General features: G+C 37.6%; 1 protein-coding gene across 3 annotated transcripts in view; it reads left to right on the top strand.

Annotated features, from left to right (window-relative positions):
* Nucleotides 1–19,371, top strand: part of NBEA (neurobeachin) — a gene marked incomplete at its 5' end in the record, with an annotated part of 531,924 nt that overhangs the window by 148,704 nt on the left and 363,849 nt on the right. For all 3 annotated transcript variants that reach the window (XM_080929212.1, XM_080929210.1, XM_080929211.1), the window contains 4 exons: nt 9,614–9,695; nt 9,883–10,006; nt 10,743–10,935; nt 17,718–18,734. In XM_080929212.1, the coding sequence (XP_080785338.1) occupies nt 9,614–9,695; nt 9,883–10,006; nt 10,743–10,935; nt 17,718–18,734 (1,416 nt within the window). The remainder of the gene's footprint in view (nt 1–9,613; nt 9,696–9,882; nt 10,007–10,742; nt 10,936–17,717; nt 18,735–19,371) is intronic.

The raw sequence follows: 19,371 nt of genomic DNA, 5'->3' as shown, positions 1-19,371 counted from the left end.
CTGTACATATATTTCTTTCTTTAAAATAAAGTTGTAAGGGAAAAAAAGTCTGAGGATATAATTGTATTCAAATATAGTCTTGAATGACGTTGCAATTTTGTGACCCTAGCAAGTACTATGAGAACATCACCCACATCATTTTACTTTTTGCTGACCTTTGTACTACTGTAATAGAAATGTAACTCCACTACTGTTATCAAACATTTTTCTGCTCATTGTCATTTATGAAGAGGGCTCACATGCATTTATTATAACACATGAAATAAAATGTACCCCTGTACCTCTATAGCTACTCAAAGTATAAAGATTCTTTCTCACAAAGCATCTTTCATAGAGTATCATCTTAAACAAAGCCCCTAGGCCTTTGAAATATTTAATCATGTATATTCCTAATGTATCTTATTACAGTATGTTGATTTCTAGGTAGCAAAGGTATTCAATTCTGATAATGAGACAGTATAAACATTTGGGGTTCTGGTTGTATGATTTTCAAAAGGAGCAATCGATAGTATGGCCCAGTGGACTGTTTCAGCATTACTGCATGCCAGGGGTGCCTGCTGAACCTTGGTCTGTAGTACTCCTGATTGCCATTTTATGCCATCTTTTCTCACCTGCTCGCATTTGCAAATGCAGAAGTGAGATAAGATCTTGGTCTGTCTGTTTACTGTTTCTAAATTCATGTGCTAACTTTTGTTAGTCAATACACAAATTGCTTAATTGGTAAGCTCTATTAACAACCAGTTTTGATTCATGAAGGTTTCTGTTTTTAAGTTGTACATGCAGAGCTGAATAAAACCCATTGAAGTCAAATGCATTGTGCAGTGTGGTAAGGTTTTTTTCTTGTATTCTCATCGTTTTGAGTAACTGATACTATATTTCTTCATAATAGTAATTTTCTTTGATTGGGTACTTTTTAGACCATGGTCCCTTGTGAATACTATTGGTTTGTTAGCTTAGGTCTTAAAACCACATATAGTTATTGATATTTTTCTTTTTTTCCCTTTTTAAAAATTTTTTAATTTATTTTTTCGAATACATTTTTTTAAGGTTGTAATTAAGTATTTGTGGGTACATATACATACACTTATGTATATGTGTAAAAATAATATAGGAAAAGAGGATATTAATTTGAAGGGATAGGAGAGAGACTAGGAGGAGCTGTAGGGAGAAAAGGGGGATGTGATACAGTTCTATCTTAATTAAAATATATTCTATTTTTTTGTTGTTGTTGAACTTCACACAGTCTGTGAGTTGTTTCTGGGGTGTTTAGAGCTTTCTGGGGTTAGTATCCTGTTATCAGTGAGTGCATATTATGTCTGTTCTTTTGTGACTGGGTTATCTCACTCAGGATGATATTCTCTAGATGCAGCCATTTTCTTAAGAATTTGGTTAAGCCATTGTTTCTGATAGCTGAGTAGTACTCCATTGTGTAAATGTACTACAATTTTTGTATCCATTCATCTACTGAAGGACATCTGGGTTCTTTCCAGCTTCTGGCTATTATAAATAGGGCTGCAATGAACATTGTGCTGCATGTGTCTTTGTTGTATGTTGGAGTGTCTCTGGGGTAAATGCCCAGAAGTGGAATAACTGGGTCTTCAGGTAGGACTATGTCCAATTTTCTGAGGAACCACCAGACTGATTTCCAGAGTGGTTGTATCAGTTTACAACCCCACCAGCAGTGGAGAAGTGTTCCTCTTTCTCCACATCCTCGCCAGAATCTGCTGTCATCTGAGTTTTGGATCTTGGCCATTCTGACTGGTGTGAGGTGGAATCTCAGGGTTGTTTTGATTTGCATTTCCCTGATGGCTAAGGATGTGGAGCACTTCCTTAGATGTTTCTCAGCCATTCCATATTCCTCGATTGAGAAATTTTTGTTTAAGTCTGTACCCCATTTTAATAGGGTTGTTTAATTCTCTGATGTCTAGCTTTTTGAGATCTTTGTATACCTTGGATATTAGGCCTCTATCTGATGTGGGGTTGGTAAAGATCTTTTTCCATTCTGTTGGCTGCCGTTTTGTTTTATTGACAGTGTACTTAGCCTTACAGAAACTTTGCAATCTCATTAAGTCCCATTTCCCAATCTTTGACCTTAGAGCTTGAGCCACTGGTATTCTGTTCAGGAAATTTTCTTCTGTGCCTATGAGTTCTAAGGTTTTCCCTACATTCTCATCTAATAGTTTCAGTATACCTGGTTTAATGTGGAGATCTTTGATCCGTTTACAATTGAGCTTTGTACAAGGAGATAAGAAAGGGTCTATTTTCATTCTTCTGCATGCTGAGTGCCAGTTGGACCAACACCATTTGTTGAATAGGCTGTTCGTTTTCCATTGAATGTTTACAGCTCCTTTGTCAAAAGTCAGGTGACCATATACATGAGGGCTCCTAAAACAGACTTACTGAGATTCACAGATTAAACAATTCACCCCAGAAAATACCACTAACACATGCTCATGAAATAGGTAGGTCAACTAACCTAAGAGGAAAAAAGTATCAAAGTTGTCTTCAATCTCTAACATGAGAGTTCTTTTTTGAATCAGACCCTTGCTACAGTGTCACACACTTGCTACAGCAGCTCTGAATGCTGGTGTCTGATGCTGACATGCTTTGTGTCCTTATGTCTCAACCTGTTTGTTTCTTTGCCTTATGATGCTTATCTGGTTTTCTAACATTTACTTTATGTGCATTTCTGTGCTTTTGCTTGTTTTCAGTTATGATTGACAATAGAATCAAAGGTCAATATAATCAGTGAATCCTTACATGGAAATAATGGTACAATGTAACATAATATTTTAAATTTGGAAGCTAATGCTTCTAGTCCTAAAAGCAAAACATACCATGTTCATATCCACACTTGCATTTCTATTAGACTTCTATAAAATGGCTCACTGGTATACACAGCAATATCTTACCAAACATCTGTACAGGCTTTTCTTCTTGTATTCAGATTTGGGTCTTTGTTTAAGTTTTTACTAAGCAAATCCAAGGTGTTACTGGGTATTAGAACCCTGACAGTGTTCATGTTCCAAATATCCTGAAATAGGAATGAAAACACCTGGGTTCTCTCATCGGTTATTTGCTGTGTATGGCTCTTAACATACCTAATGAGTAGAAATAACTTTTGAATTACTCTGAGTTATTAATAAAGTCATTTTAAAAGGCAGAATTATTGTAAATACACTAAAAGTTAGTAAGAATGTTGGATAGTTTGTCCGAATGATCCTACTCAGCACTGTAAGACTGTTCGCTTAGGCTTTAGTCAGCACTACCAACAGGCATGCTGAATTGTGCATTTGTGTTTGAATGAGCAGCTGTTTCTGGGTCATCACATTGAGGATTGTCTCATTTTGGGCAAACATTTGTATCATTTGTATTGCAAACAAGCTATACTCATGACAGAATTATGTCAGTTATATCAATTATATGATATTTAAGTCAATATTTTAAAAATTCTATTAGGATAAAGCTCATTTCATGATGACTTTAAAACTCTTGTATTTGAGATGATTTGTATATGAAACAGTGACTTTTAAAGTATAAAGCCAGGCTTCTTTACCAAGTCCCTTTTTTCATTACTTTAGCTCTTTGCATACATTTTGATATACTCTCTTTTTTCATTCTCTTCTCACCCTTCTCTTCAATGCCTTTACTTACCTTCTCTTTGCCCGGGTTTATGACCTTTGCTTTTATTTTGGGGCCCTTTAGCTTAATGAGGGTCATCTTTGTTGCCTCAGGATTAGGATTTTCTATTGGAGTCTGATGGGGTCACAGTGTAGTACATAACTGAAGGCAGTCACACACACAGACACACACATACACACACACACACACACACACACACACACACACACACACACACCTTCTATGAATCTTTCAGTAATTATTTTAGTTAATATTCTGTTTCTGTTTCATGACTAAGGCAACTTATGGAAAAAAGAATTTGTTGGGGGCTTACAGTTCCAGAGGGTGAGTCCATGGCCATCATTGTGTCCCATGGCATCAGGCAGGAAAGTGGGCATAGTGCTGTACCAGTAGCCAAGAGCATACATCCTTATGCACATGTAGGAGATAAACAGCTAACTGGAAATGCCATGAGTTTTTAAAACTTCAAAGTCCACTTTTAGTAACACATCTGCTCTAACAAAACCCCATATCCTAATTTTTTGCACACTGTTTTACCAACTACTGGCCAAGTATTCAAACACATGAGTTCATGGGAATCACTCTTATTTAAACTACCACAGAAGGAAGTAGTTCCTCAGTGAGCATCCCCTGAGTGCTTGCTCTATCCTTGCCGAGCTGTTGATGCTTCCATCTGCAGCCCAAGTATAGTCATCCTTAGCTGTTGGAAGCTTATGATTGCAATGAATGTACATTGCCTAAAAGATGGAATTTTTCAACCCTTCCCTTATCTTCTGACTCTTAAATTCTTTCAGCTTCCTTTTCCACAGTGTTTGATGAGCTTTGGAGAAAAAGCTCTAAATGTCTCCTTTTCTCAACACGTTGAATACCAATGTGTCTCTGTGTTTACCATCATTCACTGGAAAGAGTGTCTCTAATTAAATCAGAGACTGTTAATTGCCTATAAATGCAAAAATAATGTAATGGGTAGTTAGATGCAGTGTCAGTTTAGTTAATCACCAGAATTAAATAACCTTCTAAGGCCCATGAACTCCCTTACTATGGGTTTTTGTTCAGGCTCAAAGAATCACCTATGGATTCTCTTTTATGGTCTGTGTGGTTAACTCTCCTAATGACAACCCTGATACTGTTGTACAAGTGTTCTGGTCAACATAATGTTATGAGGCAATGAAAATATCTTACTTCTGCTAAAAGCAAACAACACTAACAAAAATGACAAAGATACTCTGTCTCCTATGAGCAATGGAAGTCAGTAAATCACAAAGGAAGCTGTCATAGATAACATGTTAGACTAACATCTTCCAATAAAACAAGGAATAGACTTATGGTCCAAGGCCAGTCCCGGACCAGTTTCATCAGGACTGGTAACCTGCCTGCCCACAGGTCACAGGAAGCTTGGATAAGCTGTAGGAGTGCTCTTCATTCTACATGGGAAGATGAGACAACTTTTTTTTACCCACTGTCCACCCTGGGAGAGGCCACCCAGAATTCAAAATACATGCAGCGGTGGTATTGCCTTGGTGTGCACACTTCTGACCCAAGGCCAGACCTGGCCCAGGAACATCAGGACTGGGCTCTGCCATCAGAACTCACAGCCTACCCTGAGAGAGGACCACCCAGGAACAATCTTACTCTGGAGACCCCTGGCCCACAGACCCACAAGAGAGACAAGCTCCAGTAAGAGGCAACAAGATCACCTAGCATCACCTTTAACAAGATGGCAAGAGGCAAGTACAAGACTAAGAAATGGAAACCAAGAAAACCTGAAAACATCAGAACCCAGCCCTCCCACCACCACCGCAAATAGTGGATATCCCTACTAAATAGAAAAACAAGATTTAGACTTAAAAATCATACTATATGATGATGATGATGGAGATCTATGAGAAGCACATAGATAACACACTTAAAGAAGTACAGGAAAACCAGACGAATAAATGCAAACAAGTTGAAGCCCTGAAAGAGGAAACACAAAAATCACTTAAAGAGATAAAGGAAAGCACAAACAACCAGGTGAAGGAACTGAAAACAAAAATAAAAACAATGAAGAAAAAACTAAAGGAGATGACCCTGACGTTTGAAAACCTAGGGAAAACATTGGGAGCATCACCAACAGAATACAAGAGATGGAGGAGAGAATCTCAGGAGTAGAAGATAATATAGAAATCATTGACACAACAGTCAGAGAAAATGCGAAAATCAAAAAGATTCTAACACAAAACATTCAGAAAAAATCTAGCACACAATGAGAAGACCAAACCCAGGGATAATAGGTGTAGAAGAGGGTGAAGAATATCAAGTGAAAGGCTCAGTAAATATCTTCAACAAAATTATAGAAGAAAACTTCCCTAACCTAAAAAAAGAGTTGTCCATGAACATACTAAAAGCCTACAGAACCCCAAATATTCTGGACCAGAAAAGAAATTTTTCCGGACACATAATATTCAAACAACAAATGCTCAAAATAAAGAAAAAATACTAAAAGCAGTAAGAAAAAAAAGGAACAGGCAACATATTAAGGCAGACTAATTAGAATTACACCAGACTTTTCAACAGAGACTATAAAAGCTAGACGATTCTGCAAGGACATCATACAAACCCTAAGGGAATACAAGTTCCAGCCCAGATTACTATATCCAGCAAGACTCTCAATCACCATAGGTGGAGAAACCAAGATATTTCTGAAAAAAAAAAAAAAAAACAAATTTACACAATATCTGTCCACAAATACAGCCCTACAAAGGATAATAGATGGAAAACTCTTCCAGAAAGAGAAAAACTTCAGCCTCGGAACATCAAGAAACTAATCGTCTTGCGACAAACACCAAAGAAGAAAAGCACACAACCATATCTCTACCTCTAACAATAAAAATAGCAGGTAACATCAATCACTATTCCTTAATATCCCTTAACGTCAGTGGTTTCAATTCTCCAATAAAAAGACATAGATTATCAGACTGGATATGTAAACAGGATCCAGCATTTTGCTGCATACAGGAAACTCATCTCAGCAACAAAGACAGGCACTGCCTCAGAGTAAAAGGCTGGGAAAAAACTTTGGAAGCAAATGGTCCCAAGAAAGAAGCTGGAGTAGCCATCCTAATATCGAGTAAAATAGATTTTCAACCAAAAGTCATCAAAAAAGACAAGGACACTCTTTACTCATCAAAGGAAAAATCTCTCAAGATGAACTCTCAATCCTGTACATCTATGATCCAAATACAAGAGCACCAACATTCATAAAAGAAACCCTACTAAAGCCAATGCATATACTGCACCACACACAGTAATGGTGGGAGATGTCAACACTCCACTCTCATCAATGACAGATCATAGATGCATAAACTGAACAGAGACATGGTGAAAGTAACAGAAATTCTGAACCAAATGGATTTGGCAGACATCTACAGAACATTTCATCCTAAAACAAAAAAATATACCTTCTTCTTAGCACCTCATGGCACTTTTTCCGAAACTGATCATATCACAAAACAGGCTCTAACTGATACAAGAAGATCAAAATAATCCAATGCATTCTATGATATCACCATGGACTAAGGCTGGTCTTTAGTAACAACAAAAACAACAAAAAGCCCACATACACGTGGTAGTTAAATATTTCTCTTCTCAATGATAGCTTGTTCAAGGACGAAATAAAGAATGAAACGAGAGACTTATAATATTTACCAATAATGAAAGCACAACATACCCAAATTTATGGGATACAATAAAAGTGGTGCCAAGAGGAAAACTCATAGCTCTGAGGGCCTCCAAAAAGAAACTGGAGAGAGCATACACTAGCAGCTTGACAGCACAGCTGAAAGTTCTAGAACAAAGAAACAGATACACCCAAGAGGAGAAGACGGCCAGAAATAATCAAACTTAGGGCAGAAATTGACCAAATAGAAACAAATAAACAAAAAAAAAAACTAGACAATCAACAAAACTAAGCTGGTTCATTGAGAAAATCATCAAGATTAATAAAACAAGGAATACAAAATAATTATGAGATAGAATAAAATGTAGTGTTGAACACTGCACTTGTATGTGTATCTGTTCAACACTACAGTTATAAAGTTACCTCTGTGCTTAGAGTTTAGCCTTTCTGTACTCTTTCCACCACCACTGCCACCTTCCATATGTGGCTTCATTGAAAATTTGGATGCATTTAAAATTTATGGCACTCCTCTATCTTCTTCTGTACATTCCTCATAGAATGTCAGTAGACTCTTCAGGGACCATTATGAATCTTAAACTGCCATTAAAAGTGCCATTTATACCTATATTCATCTCTTTCTATTTATACACATTTTTTCTTCCCTTGTTTAAAATTTCACGTAGGTTCTTAATGACAGTTTACTATGTTTTATTGCTTAATAGAGGCATGCATTTATGCCTGTCTCCAGAACATTAATTAAGTAAATTGATGCTAGAAATGCAGCTCCACTTAACAACTGTTTTCCATCTCCAAACATTAAGCAGTGTGTGGGCACATAACTGCTTCTTAACAAATGCATGCCGAAGTCAGTTCCTAAATATATTTGTCTAACTTGTTAAACCTTTCTTATTTGAATAAGTTACAGTCATGAAAGTGCTTTCACAGAGGAACCCTGTAATCTTTATACAGGGTTATAAATGCGCACTACCATTACTGGCTTCAGTGTCACATGATAGAGCAAAGCTTTAAATAGACAACAGAAAATTAAGTGGTGCTTGGAAGCAAATTCTGTTTCAAGTAAAATGTGACTTACTCGCTTGTGGTTGAGAAAGGTTTGAAAACTCTATCCTAGGGAACATGGTCTGGTGTTTTCCCTACAAGTATGCAAGTATTTTATGGATCATCATATTTATAGCAACAATGACTTAGAGTCTTGTATTTTGGGTCTTTATGGAAGATTGGTGTAGAACCCCCTTTTAGGTATATACCAGCGACTATTTTGTGATATATGCTATCCCAAAAGATTTCTTTAATCTCACATGGCAGCTCTCTGTAGTCGTCGGTGTTTAGAGTGCACTGGTAAGAAAGCATTTGGACACTATTTACTTTAACATTGTTCATTTGTAAAGAAAGCATATAGGTGATTCTACCCAGTCACTTAGGTAATAACAGATCAGTGTCTTGTTTTAATTCAGTACATTTTTGTATATGTACCTCATTTATTTAGGTAATTTTTTGTTTTTTTGTTTAGTCTGAGAAAAAATGAAGGAATGTACTTCTCTCTGGATGTCATGGCTCTCTCATCAGACGCCATCTTCCCAGTGTCTACCCTTCCTCTGCCCAGTGTGCTTAGCGCTCCGCATACCAGCCTCAAAAAATTAACACCGATTCTTTTTTTTTTTTTTGCCTCTCTTTTTTGTATTGATTTTGTATTGAACTGTTTTTTAAAGAGAGTATTCAGTGTTGAATATTAGCTCTAAGTGGAGTTCATATCTGAAGTGTTCTGTATATGGACAGACAGGTAGCTAGATGCAACAAGACCTGGAGCTAATCATGGGTGATAAACAAAATGTCTGGTTTTTCTTGAGGGTTTTAAGCCTACATTTTAGTCAAAATTAGAAATAAGAATTTTAGATTTCTTTTCTGTATGAGGCATACTTTTGTTAACAGTTATGGATTTAAAAAAAAAATAACATGTCACAAAACATCAAATATTTCTCATACTAAACAGTCTTAAAAGTGCATACTGAAAGTCTGTTTCTAGCAGAGAAAATTTTATATTACCCAACCTTTCTTTTCTACTCTAGATTGATTAGGTGTCTTGGTTTTGTATTTATCCAAAGCTAGTAAAATTTGAGGTATATACCCTTTAGAGTTTAAGGACATATATAATTTTAGAAAGTTGTTTTGTGAGAGATATTTCATTTGATTTAAAGTTATTCAATATCTTTGACAGATTCTTTACCAAAGCTATATTGTGCAATTGTCTTTAATTTTATTCTCTAAATGAAGTTTAAAATTTTCACCTTTCAGATCTTGACAGAGCAAGTCTGTACTCAAGTTGTACATAAACCACATCCAGAACCAGACTCTACAGTGAAAATTCAGAACCCAAGTAAGCAGACGCTACTGTTTCCTGTATGTGGAAGTTAACGGACATGTGGGTCTAAATCAGAACTTTCCTAACTGTATTCCTCTCGTGTCTCCATCTTGTGACAGTTACAACCACACTGTCAGAACTAAGCACTTAGTTAAAAATTCGTTGCATTTTTAATTTTAATTCAGATTTTGTTTGTATATAGTGATTCTTAAGGTGGTGGCAACTTTGCTAAAGAACTCGACACCAAGTGCGGAGTTGATGGAAGTTCGTCGGTTGTTTTTGTCTGACATGATTAAGCTTTTCAGTAACAGCCGCGAAAATAGAAGGTAAACAGTCTGATTTTTAATTCTCACTTCTTATTTTTTATGTTCTTGACTCTCAATCTCTTTCGAGTGAAAATTCAAATATTTTGTTAAATTCTCTTATATCATTTAAAAGAGGAGTGCATTTCTTAGATGTAATTTATTTCACCAAACTTTATCAGTTGTAACTGCTTTTGCTCAGTTGTCCTGATATTTTTAAATATATATGAATATACAGATAAACACTTTTGTACTTAGAATGTAGTCACACCCCTCATACCTGTCTGTCAGCAACAGTGCCTTTAACTCTCCTCATGTTGGGTTTGTCCGTATTCACCAGTGTCTTCCTGCCTTGCGTTCAGGATTCCTTAGCTCAGAATGATGTACAGTATGAGTCCATGAATTCTGTCTGTGCTCATTTCCTGTTTCTAACGAGTTTCATGCATTGTGTGTGAAACATGGTGATGCCCACGCTGGGCAGTTGGCATGGGCACCTGTAGAGCAGCTCAGTCCATTGGAGGGTTATTGGGGTGTTAGTGCTGAGAAGATTCTGACACAAAAGTTGTTTCTGGCCAGGAAAGTTGGATGTAATTTTGACTTTTAATTCAATTTTTAAAGAAAGAAATTGATAGAGGTTATAGAATATAGAATGCAGGGAATAATTGTGTACGCAGGTTATAATTTCGTCATTTTATTTAAGTTTTAAAGTGGTAAATTATAATTTTGATATTTTTAATGAACTCTGTTTTTTTCTTCTTAGATGCTTACTGCAATGTTCAGTGTGGCAGGATTGGATGTTTTCTCTTGGCTATATCAATCCAAAAACTTCTGAGGAGCAGAAGATTACTGAGATGGTCTACAACATTTTCCGGATTCTTTTGTATCATGCAATAAAATATGAATGGGGAGGCTGGAGAGTCTGGGTGGACACACTCTCAATAGCCCATTCCAAGGTAACAGCCTGTTACCTTGGCATTGATGTTTCTGCAATGGATTAAATGACTGTAAACTTTCATTTGGTGCCACCTAGTGGACATGCTCAGTTATGGCTCATTTCTCTATCCTGGTTTTGATTTTGTCTTTTTTCTGTCCTTTGGTGAAACTGTAGAGCCTGAAGGTGGTTTAAGGTCATTTAACTCTTGAAGTTGGTAAATTAGGAGTTTTGTCTTAATAACACTTTAAAGTAAGTGTGTCTGTGTGAGTGGTGGTATGGTGGCGCGCTCGAGTGTGTGTGTGTGTGTGTGTGTGTGTGTGTGTGTGTGTGTGTGTGTGTGTGTGTAGGTATGTGAGTGTATATATGCACTTCCTGAGTCTGTCGAAGCCAGAAAACAGTTTCTGGGAGTTGGTTCTCTCCTTACACTTATAAGTTACAGGGATTGAACTCAGGACTTTAGGCTTAGTGGCAAACACTTTTCCCTAATGAACAATCCCATGTCTTCTTGTTTTTTTTTTTTTTTTTTTTTTTTTAAATTGTGTATGTGTGTGTGTGTTTTTTTTAAGATACTCTCTGTATTTACATTTGACATGTTATTTTCTTTCCCCACCCTGTTCCCTCCCTCCCTCTTCCTCCACTTGTCTCCACAAAGGTGCACTCACTCCTGATCACCCCCTCCACCCCAGTGCCTTGTCATTCCCCTACATGGAGAAACCTGCCCTCCCTGGACCAAAGGCCTCTTCTCTCATTGATGCCAGACACTGCTATTCTTCACTACATATGCAGCTGGAGACATGGGTCTCTCAATGTGTGCTCAATGATTGGTGTTTTACTTCATGGGGGTTTTGGACGGTTTGGTTGGTTGATAATGTTGTTCTTCCCATGAGATTGCAACCCCTTTCAGCTCCTTCAGTCCTTAGCACCTTCATTGAGGTCCCTGTGCTCAATCCAGTGGTTAGCTGCAAGCATACTCAGCTGTATCTATATGACTCTGGCAGAGCCCCTGAGGAGGCATCTCAGTCTGGTTCCTGCCAGTAAGTACTTCTTGGCATCAGCAATAGTTCTTGGGTTTGGTGGCTGCATATTGGATGTATCCCCCAGATGAGGCAGCCTCTGAGGGATCTTGCCTTCAATCCTTACTCCTCTATTTGACCTTGTATTTCCTCCTGTGAGTGTTTTGTTCTCCTTTCTAAGAAGGACTGAGGCATCCCCATTTTTGTCTTCCTTCCTTTTGAGCATCATAAGGTCTGTGAATTGTTTCTTAGGTATTCAGAGCTTTCTGGGGCTAGTATCCACTTATCAGTGACTGCATACCATGTGTGTTTTTTTGTGACTGTGTTACCTCACTCAGAATTATATTCTCTGGTTCCATCCATTTGCCTAGGAATTTCATAAAGTAATTGTTTTTAATAGTGGAGTAGTACTTCGTTGTGTAAGTGCACCACAATTTCTATTTAGTTTCTCTTTGGAGGTACTCAGAGCTGTGAGTTTTCCTCTTAGTACTGCTTTCATTGCATTCCATAAGTTTAGGTATGTGGTGTCTTCATTTTCATTAAATTCTAAAAAAAAAAAAAAAAATCTTATTTTTTTTATTTCCTCCTTGACCATGTTATCATTGAGTACTGCATTGTTCAGATTCCATGTATATGTGAGCTTTTTGTTGTTTTTGTTATTAAACACCAGCCTTAGTCCATGGTGATCTGAGAGAATTCGTGGGAGTATTTCTATCTACTTATATCTGTTGAGGCTTGTTTTTGACTGACTATGGTCAATTTTGGAGAAGGTACCTTTAAGTGCTGAGAAGGTATATTCTTTTGCTTTGATAAGGATGACATGTTCTGTATATGTTTGTTAAAAATTCCAACTGGCTCATAACCTCTTCTAATTTCGCTGTGTTTCTGTTCAGTTTCTTCTTCCATGATCTGTCTATTGATTAGAGTAAGGTGCTGAAGTCTCCCACTACTATTGTGTGTGATGTAATATATACTTTGGCTTTAGTAGGGTTTCTTTTAAAAAAGTGGGTGCCCTTGTATTGGAGGATAGGTATTCAGGATTGAGAGTTTATCTTGATAGATTTTTCCTGTGATGAGTAAAAAGTGTCCTTCCTCATTTTTTGACAATTTCAGTAGAAAATGTATTTTATTCAATATTAGAATGGCTACTCCAGTTTGTTTCTTGAGACCATTTGCTTGGAAGGTTTTTTTTCCAGACTTTTACTCTTGAGGTAGTGCCTGTCTTTGTCTATGAGATGAGTTTCATGTATGCAGAAAAATGCTGGATCTTGTTTACTTATCCAGTCTGATAGTCTATGTCTTTTTATTGGGGAATTGAGCTTATTGATATTAAGAGATATTAAGGAATAGTGATTTTTGTTTCCTGTTATTTTTTTTAGAGGTAGAATTATGTTTGCGTGGTTCTCTTCTTTTGGGTTTGTTGCAAGAATATTATTTTTTTGCTTTTCCTTGAGTGTAGTAATCCTCTTTGTGTTGGTATTTTCCATCTATTATCCTTTGTAGGGCTGGTTTTGTGGACAGATATTATATAAATTTGGTTTTGTCCTGGAATATTTTGATTTCTCCTTCTATGGTAATTGAGAGTTTTGTTGGATATAGTAACCTGGACTAGTATTGTGTTCTCCTAGTGTCTGTATGATGTCTGTCCAGGATCTTTTAGGTTTCATAGTCTCTGTTGATAAGTCTGGAGTAATTCTGATTGGTCTGCCTTTATATGTTATTTAACCCTTTTCCCTTACTGCTTTTAGTATTCTTTCTTTGCTTTGAACATTTGTTGTTTTGACTATTATGTGTTGGGAGGAATTTCTTTTCTGGTCCAATCCATTTGGAGTTCTATAGGCTTCTTGTATGCTCATGGTCATCTCTTTCTTTAGGTTAGGGAAGTTTTCTTCTATGGTTTTTTGTTGAAGATATTTACTGGGCCTTTTAGTTTGAAGTCTTCACCCTCTTCTACACCTGTTATCCTTAAGTTAGGTCTTTTAATTGTGTCATGGATTCCCTGGATGTTTGGGTTAGGAGCTTTTTGATTTTTGCATTTTCTCAGACTGTTGTTTCAATGTTTTCTATATTGTCTTCTGCCCTGAGATCCTCTCTTCCATCTCTTGTAGTCTGTTGGTGATGCTTGCATCTGTGACTACTGATCTCTTTCCTAGGTTTTCTATTTCCAGGGTTGTCTCTTTTGGTGATTTCTTTATTGTTTTTATTTTCATTTTCAATTCTTTCACCTGTTGGTTGTATTTTCCTGTAGCACTTTGAGTGAATTTTTTTTATTTCATCTTAAGGGTTTCTCCTTGTTTACATGTATTCTCCTTTAATTAATTGTTTAAGGGGGTTTATTTAATGCAGTTCTTGAAGATGTCTCTCATAATGAAGTATGATTTTAAGTCTAAGTCTTGTTTTTCTGGTATAGGGAGAACTGGCTTCTGACATTGCCAGGTTGTCTGGGTTTCTATTGCTTAGGTTCTTGAACTTTCCTCTTGGCATCTTATTGTCTGTGATTCCAAGTGATCTTGTTGTGTCTGACTGTAGCTTGTTTGGCCTGTGGGTCTAAGGGCCTGTCAGCTTAGGAGAGAGATTTCTCCTGAGTGTTTTGCTCTTTGCTGGTAGGTAGTGAGTTCTGATGATGGTGACTTCTTTCTGTCTTTGTGGGATCGTTTGGGAGACCGTTTTTGAGGGTATTCTGAGTGCTCAGCAGTCTGTGAGCAGGTCCTGAGTCCTGATAAAGGTGACCTCTGTCTGTCTGTCTGTCTGTCTGTCTGTCTGTCTGTCTCTCTCTCTCTCTCTCTCTCTCTCTCTCTCACAATTTGGAATCTTACTATATATATCTGTATCAGGCATGAGAGCCAGTTGGTTTTTAACTAAAGCATACTTGATCACCCCCCCCATTGAATATTTTCTGTAGTTACATTTCAAATGTGATCCCTTTCCCCCTAGTCTTATCTTCCCTCCTCTTGCTTCCATGAATGTGTTCCCTCTGCTAACCACCTTTTCTACCTCAGCACCTTGACATTCAATACACTGGGAAAATGTGCCTTTACTGGCCCGATGGCCTCTTCTCCCATTGATAACAGACATTGGTATCCTCTGCAACATAGGCAACTGGAGCCATGTGTCTTTCCATGTGTGCTCATGGGTTGGTGTTTTGGTCCATGGGAGTTGTGGAGTGTTTGGTTGGTTAATAATGTTGTTTTTCCCATCTGGTTACAGACCCCTTCACCTTCTTCAGTCATTTTTCTAGCTTTTTCTTTGGTCCCTATGTTCAGTCTGATGGTTAGCTGCAAGCATCCTCAACTGTATCAGTATGACTTTGACAGAACCTCTGAGGAGGCATCCATATCTGGCTCCTGCCAGTAAGCAGTTCTTGACACCCTTGGTTTGGTAGCTGCATATGGGGTGTTTCCCCAGGTGAGCCAGTCTCTGGATGATCTTCTTTGAGTCTCTGCTCTTCTATTTGTCCCTGTATTAACTCCTGTGAGTCTTTTGTTCTCCCTTCTAAGAGAAGAATTACATTCTGGCCTTCCTATAATTCTTACAAGTATATTTCATGAAATAGTAGCTGAATTGCACTTTTAAAGATGTTTTTGAAGTAACCAGATTTCTTTCCATTGTAAAATGAATAATAAATACATTCAAAAGGGGCTTGGCTGTGTGAATAATGCACTTTTTATACAAGCACAAGGACTTGAATTTGTATCCCCGTCTTGGCTGCTCACACTTCACCCCATGTTGGGGCTCTCAGGCCAGCCAGTCACTCTATCCCAAACCACCTATTCTAGGTCACGAAGAAATGCTGTCAAAAAATGAGGTGCCAAAGGTAATGGAGAAAGGCATTGCAGTGTTAGTGACAATGATAGATATATAATTGTTTTTGACTTAGTGTCTATTTGGCTCTGGCTGGCTTGCAATTTGCTATGTACAGTAACCTTTAAGATTTGTCTCAAATTTACAAAGGTCTCTCTGCTTCTGTCTTCCTAGTATTGAAATTAAAGTTGTGCACTTTTGGTAATATTTTTAATCTTGCTGTAGTTAGTGTTCCATTGCTATGAAGCTAGATCATGACCAAGGCAACACTTACAGAAGAGCATTTAATTTGAGTCTTGCTTGCGGTTTCAGAGGTGAGTTCATGATCGTGGAGGTGAGCATGGTGGCAGGCAGGCATGGTGCTGGAGAAGCAGCTGAGAGCTGCTTCCTGACCCACAGGCAGTAGGCACTGGGCCTGTTGTGGGCTTTGAAACCTCGGAGCCCTTTCGCAAGACCACATCTACTCCATCAAGACCTCACCTCCTTATCCATTTAATTTTTTTCAGATACTCCTTGGTAACTAATGTTCAAATGTATGTGCCTACAGAAACTATTCTTATTCAAACCACTACATATAGCATGTTTAACATTTAATTCTAAACTCTGTGTCTCCATATTACATTTTAAATAGCATTTATCCTTGGCAAGGAAAGTAGTACATGTATGTGCATTTTCTGTTCTAGTACTTCAAAGCTGTGCTTCTTCAACCTGAACATACAAAATTAAGTTGTTTGGTTAGGTTGCAATTAAGTTCTGGGGGTTAGAAAGCTCATTGTCTTAGAGTTTTATTGCTGTGAATAGACACCACGACCAATGCAAGTCTTATAAAGGACAACATTTAATGGCAGCTGTCTTACAGGTTCAGAGGTTCAATTCAGTATCATCAAGGTGTGATCATGGCAGCATTTAGGCAGCCATGGTACAGGAGGAGCTCAGATCTCTATATATTCATCTGTAAGCTGCTAGCAGAATACTGACTTCCAGGCAGCTAGCATGAGGGTCTTAAAGACCACACCCACAGTGCACACCTACTTTAAGAACGACACCTCTTCAAATAGTACTACTCTTTGGGCCAAGCATATACAAACTGTCATACTCATGTAGTTATTTCTAACAGAATTACAAAAATGAATTTAGAGACCAAGTAATACATATTTTAGGCTTTCTGGTCTGTCTCTAATGAAGCTGCTCAATTCATCTGTATAGTGTGAAAGCAGAGAGGAAAGTACTTTAGTTAACAGTTGTATTACAAAAAATTTTTACTCATCAAAATAGATGACAAGCAGATTGTGGCCCATGGGTAACAGGTTTCCAACCCCCATGATTGGGGAGATTTTTTTTGTAGGAAACAGATTTTATATAATGTCATTCTTGAAAAAAATGTCAACCAAAATACCTTGTCAATAGTCAGGTTAACATAAATTAATTTTGTGTGCCTATAAAGAAAGATTTTTTAATATTAGAAATATTTAGAATTTATGCCTGTTGTAGTTCTACATTTTGCAACTTACACACCTTGCATTTGTTATTCTTTAATAAGTTTTACTATAATAAAGGAAAAGATATTGCAAGTTCTAACACAGATCAAATTCTGATGTTTCTAATTCAGACAGATGTCTAAGTATAAAACTGGTACAGTGCCTTATAAATGTCTTATGTTTTCAGATCCATCTGAGGAACTATTGAATATTATCATATGACTAGTTCTTAAGCCTAAACAATGTTCACAGATTAGATATCATATGACATTGGTTAAGGTTGGAGTAGTTAACTTATACAAAGATGTCTTGATGGTGTGGTTACCCATGTGGCTACAGAGAAGTCAAGAAACAATGTATTACTGTATTTCATCATTTTTTCCAATTACACAATAAAACTAACCCATTATATTATTTAATAAAACTAAATATTATGGCAATTTTATTGTTCTTATTTCTGCCTTTGCCTTGGTATATACATGATACCTCAGTATTCTCTTATTTCCTAGGTTACTTATGAAGCACACAAAGAATACCTGGCCAAAATGTATGAGGAGTATCAACGACAAGAGGAGGAGAACATTAAGAAGGGAAAGAAAGGAAATGTGAGCACCATTTCTGGTCTTTCATCACAAACAGCAGGAGCAAAAGGAGGAATGGAAATCCGGGAGATAGAAGACCTTTCCCAAAGCCAGAGCCCAGAGAGTGAGACAGACTACCCAGTCAGTACAGAGACACGGGACTTGCTCATGTCAGCAAAAGTGTCAGATGATATTCTGGGAAGTTCTGATAGGCCCAGCAGTGGAGTGCACGTAGAAGTGCATGATCTTCTTGTTGACATAAAAGCAGAGAAGGTGGAAGCAACAGAAGTAAAGCTTGATGATATGGATTTGTCACCAGAGACGTTGGTGGGTGGAGAGAATGGTGCCCTTGTGGAAGTGGAGTCCTTGTTAGACAATGTGTATAGTGCTGCTGTTGAGAAGCTCCAGAACAATGTTCATGGAAGTGTGGGTATCATTAAAAAAAATGAGGAGAAAGATAACGGTCCATTGATCACACTAGCAGATGAAAAGGAGGAGCTTCCAAACAGTAGTACATCCTTCCTCTTTGATAAAATACCCAAACAGGAAGAGAAATTACTTCCAGAACTTTCTACCAATCACATCATCCCAAATATTCAAGATACTCAAGTCCATCTTGGTGTCAGTGATGATCTTGGATTGCTTGCCCACATGACTGCCAGTGTAGAGTTAACTTGTACATCAAGCATAATGGAAGAGAAAGACTTCAGAATTCATACGGCATCAGATGGAGTGAGCAACGTCTCTGAACGAGAGTTAGCATCATCTTCTAAGGGACTAGACTATGCTGAAATGACTGCCACAACTTTGGAAACAGAGTCTTCCAATAGCAAAACTGTACCAAATATCGATGCAGGAAGTATAATTTCAGACACTGAACGATCCGATGATGGCAAAGAATCAGGAAAGGAAATCCGAAAAATCCAGACCACTGCTACAACACAAGTAAGCTGTCCTCTGGGAATTCTAGAAGTAAACAGAGAAGCATCAGATAGGCATTGAGCTGCTAGCTACAAAGTCCATGGGATGTAGAAAACAGAACTGATAGGGCAAGCGCACATACGTGTGTGCGTGTGTGTGTGTGTGTGTGTGTGTGTGTGTGTGTGTGTGTGTGCGTGTGAGATTCAAGTGATTTGAATTATATTCCCAATTCTTTCGCATTCTCTAATTTTACAATTTTGTTCTACCTCTGGCCTCAGATCCTTTTGTTATATTAGACATTGTAGTAAATTGAAATATGACAGTTAAGGTCTTGCATGTGCTCACAGTTTTTAACGAACTACATTTATATCTCTGTACTTGAGATATTCATTCTAATCTTGTGCTCCAGGACAATCGTGTTCTGGGGAGTAATAGACGAGATCCAGCTCCAACAGATGCATGAACAATAGGTAAAGGGATTGTTATCTATCAAATGACTACTGTGCTCTCAGCATTGTAGTAGACTTTTCAGATTCAGCTCTCAGTGCCCCTGCGAAGCAGGTAATGTAGCTGAGAAAATTGGGAATTATTACCAATGAGCTTTCTTTTAAACAAATAAAGGGGTAGAATTTGTTAATGTTTAAAAAGGAAGCAGCTTAGG

The sequence above is a fragment of the Micromys minutus genome (assembly GCF_963924665.1).
Source record: "Micromys minutus genome assembly, chromosome: 15".
NCBI classification, from domain to species: Eukaryota; Metazoa; Chordata; class Mammalia; order Rodentia; family Muridae; genus Micromys; species Micromys minutus.
This window is presented reverse-complemented; position numbering and strand designations above follow the sequence as displayed.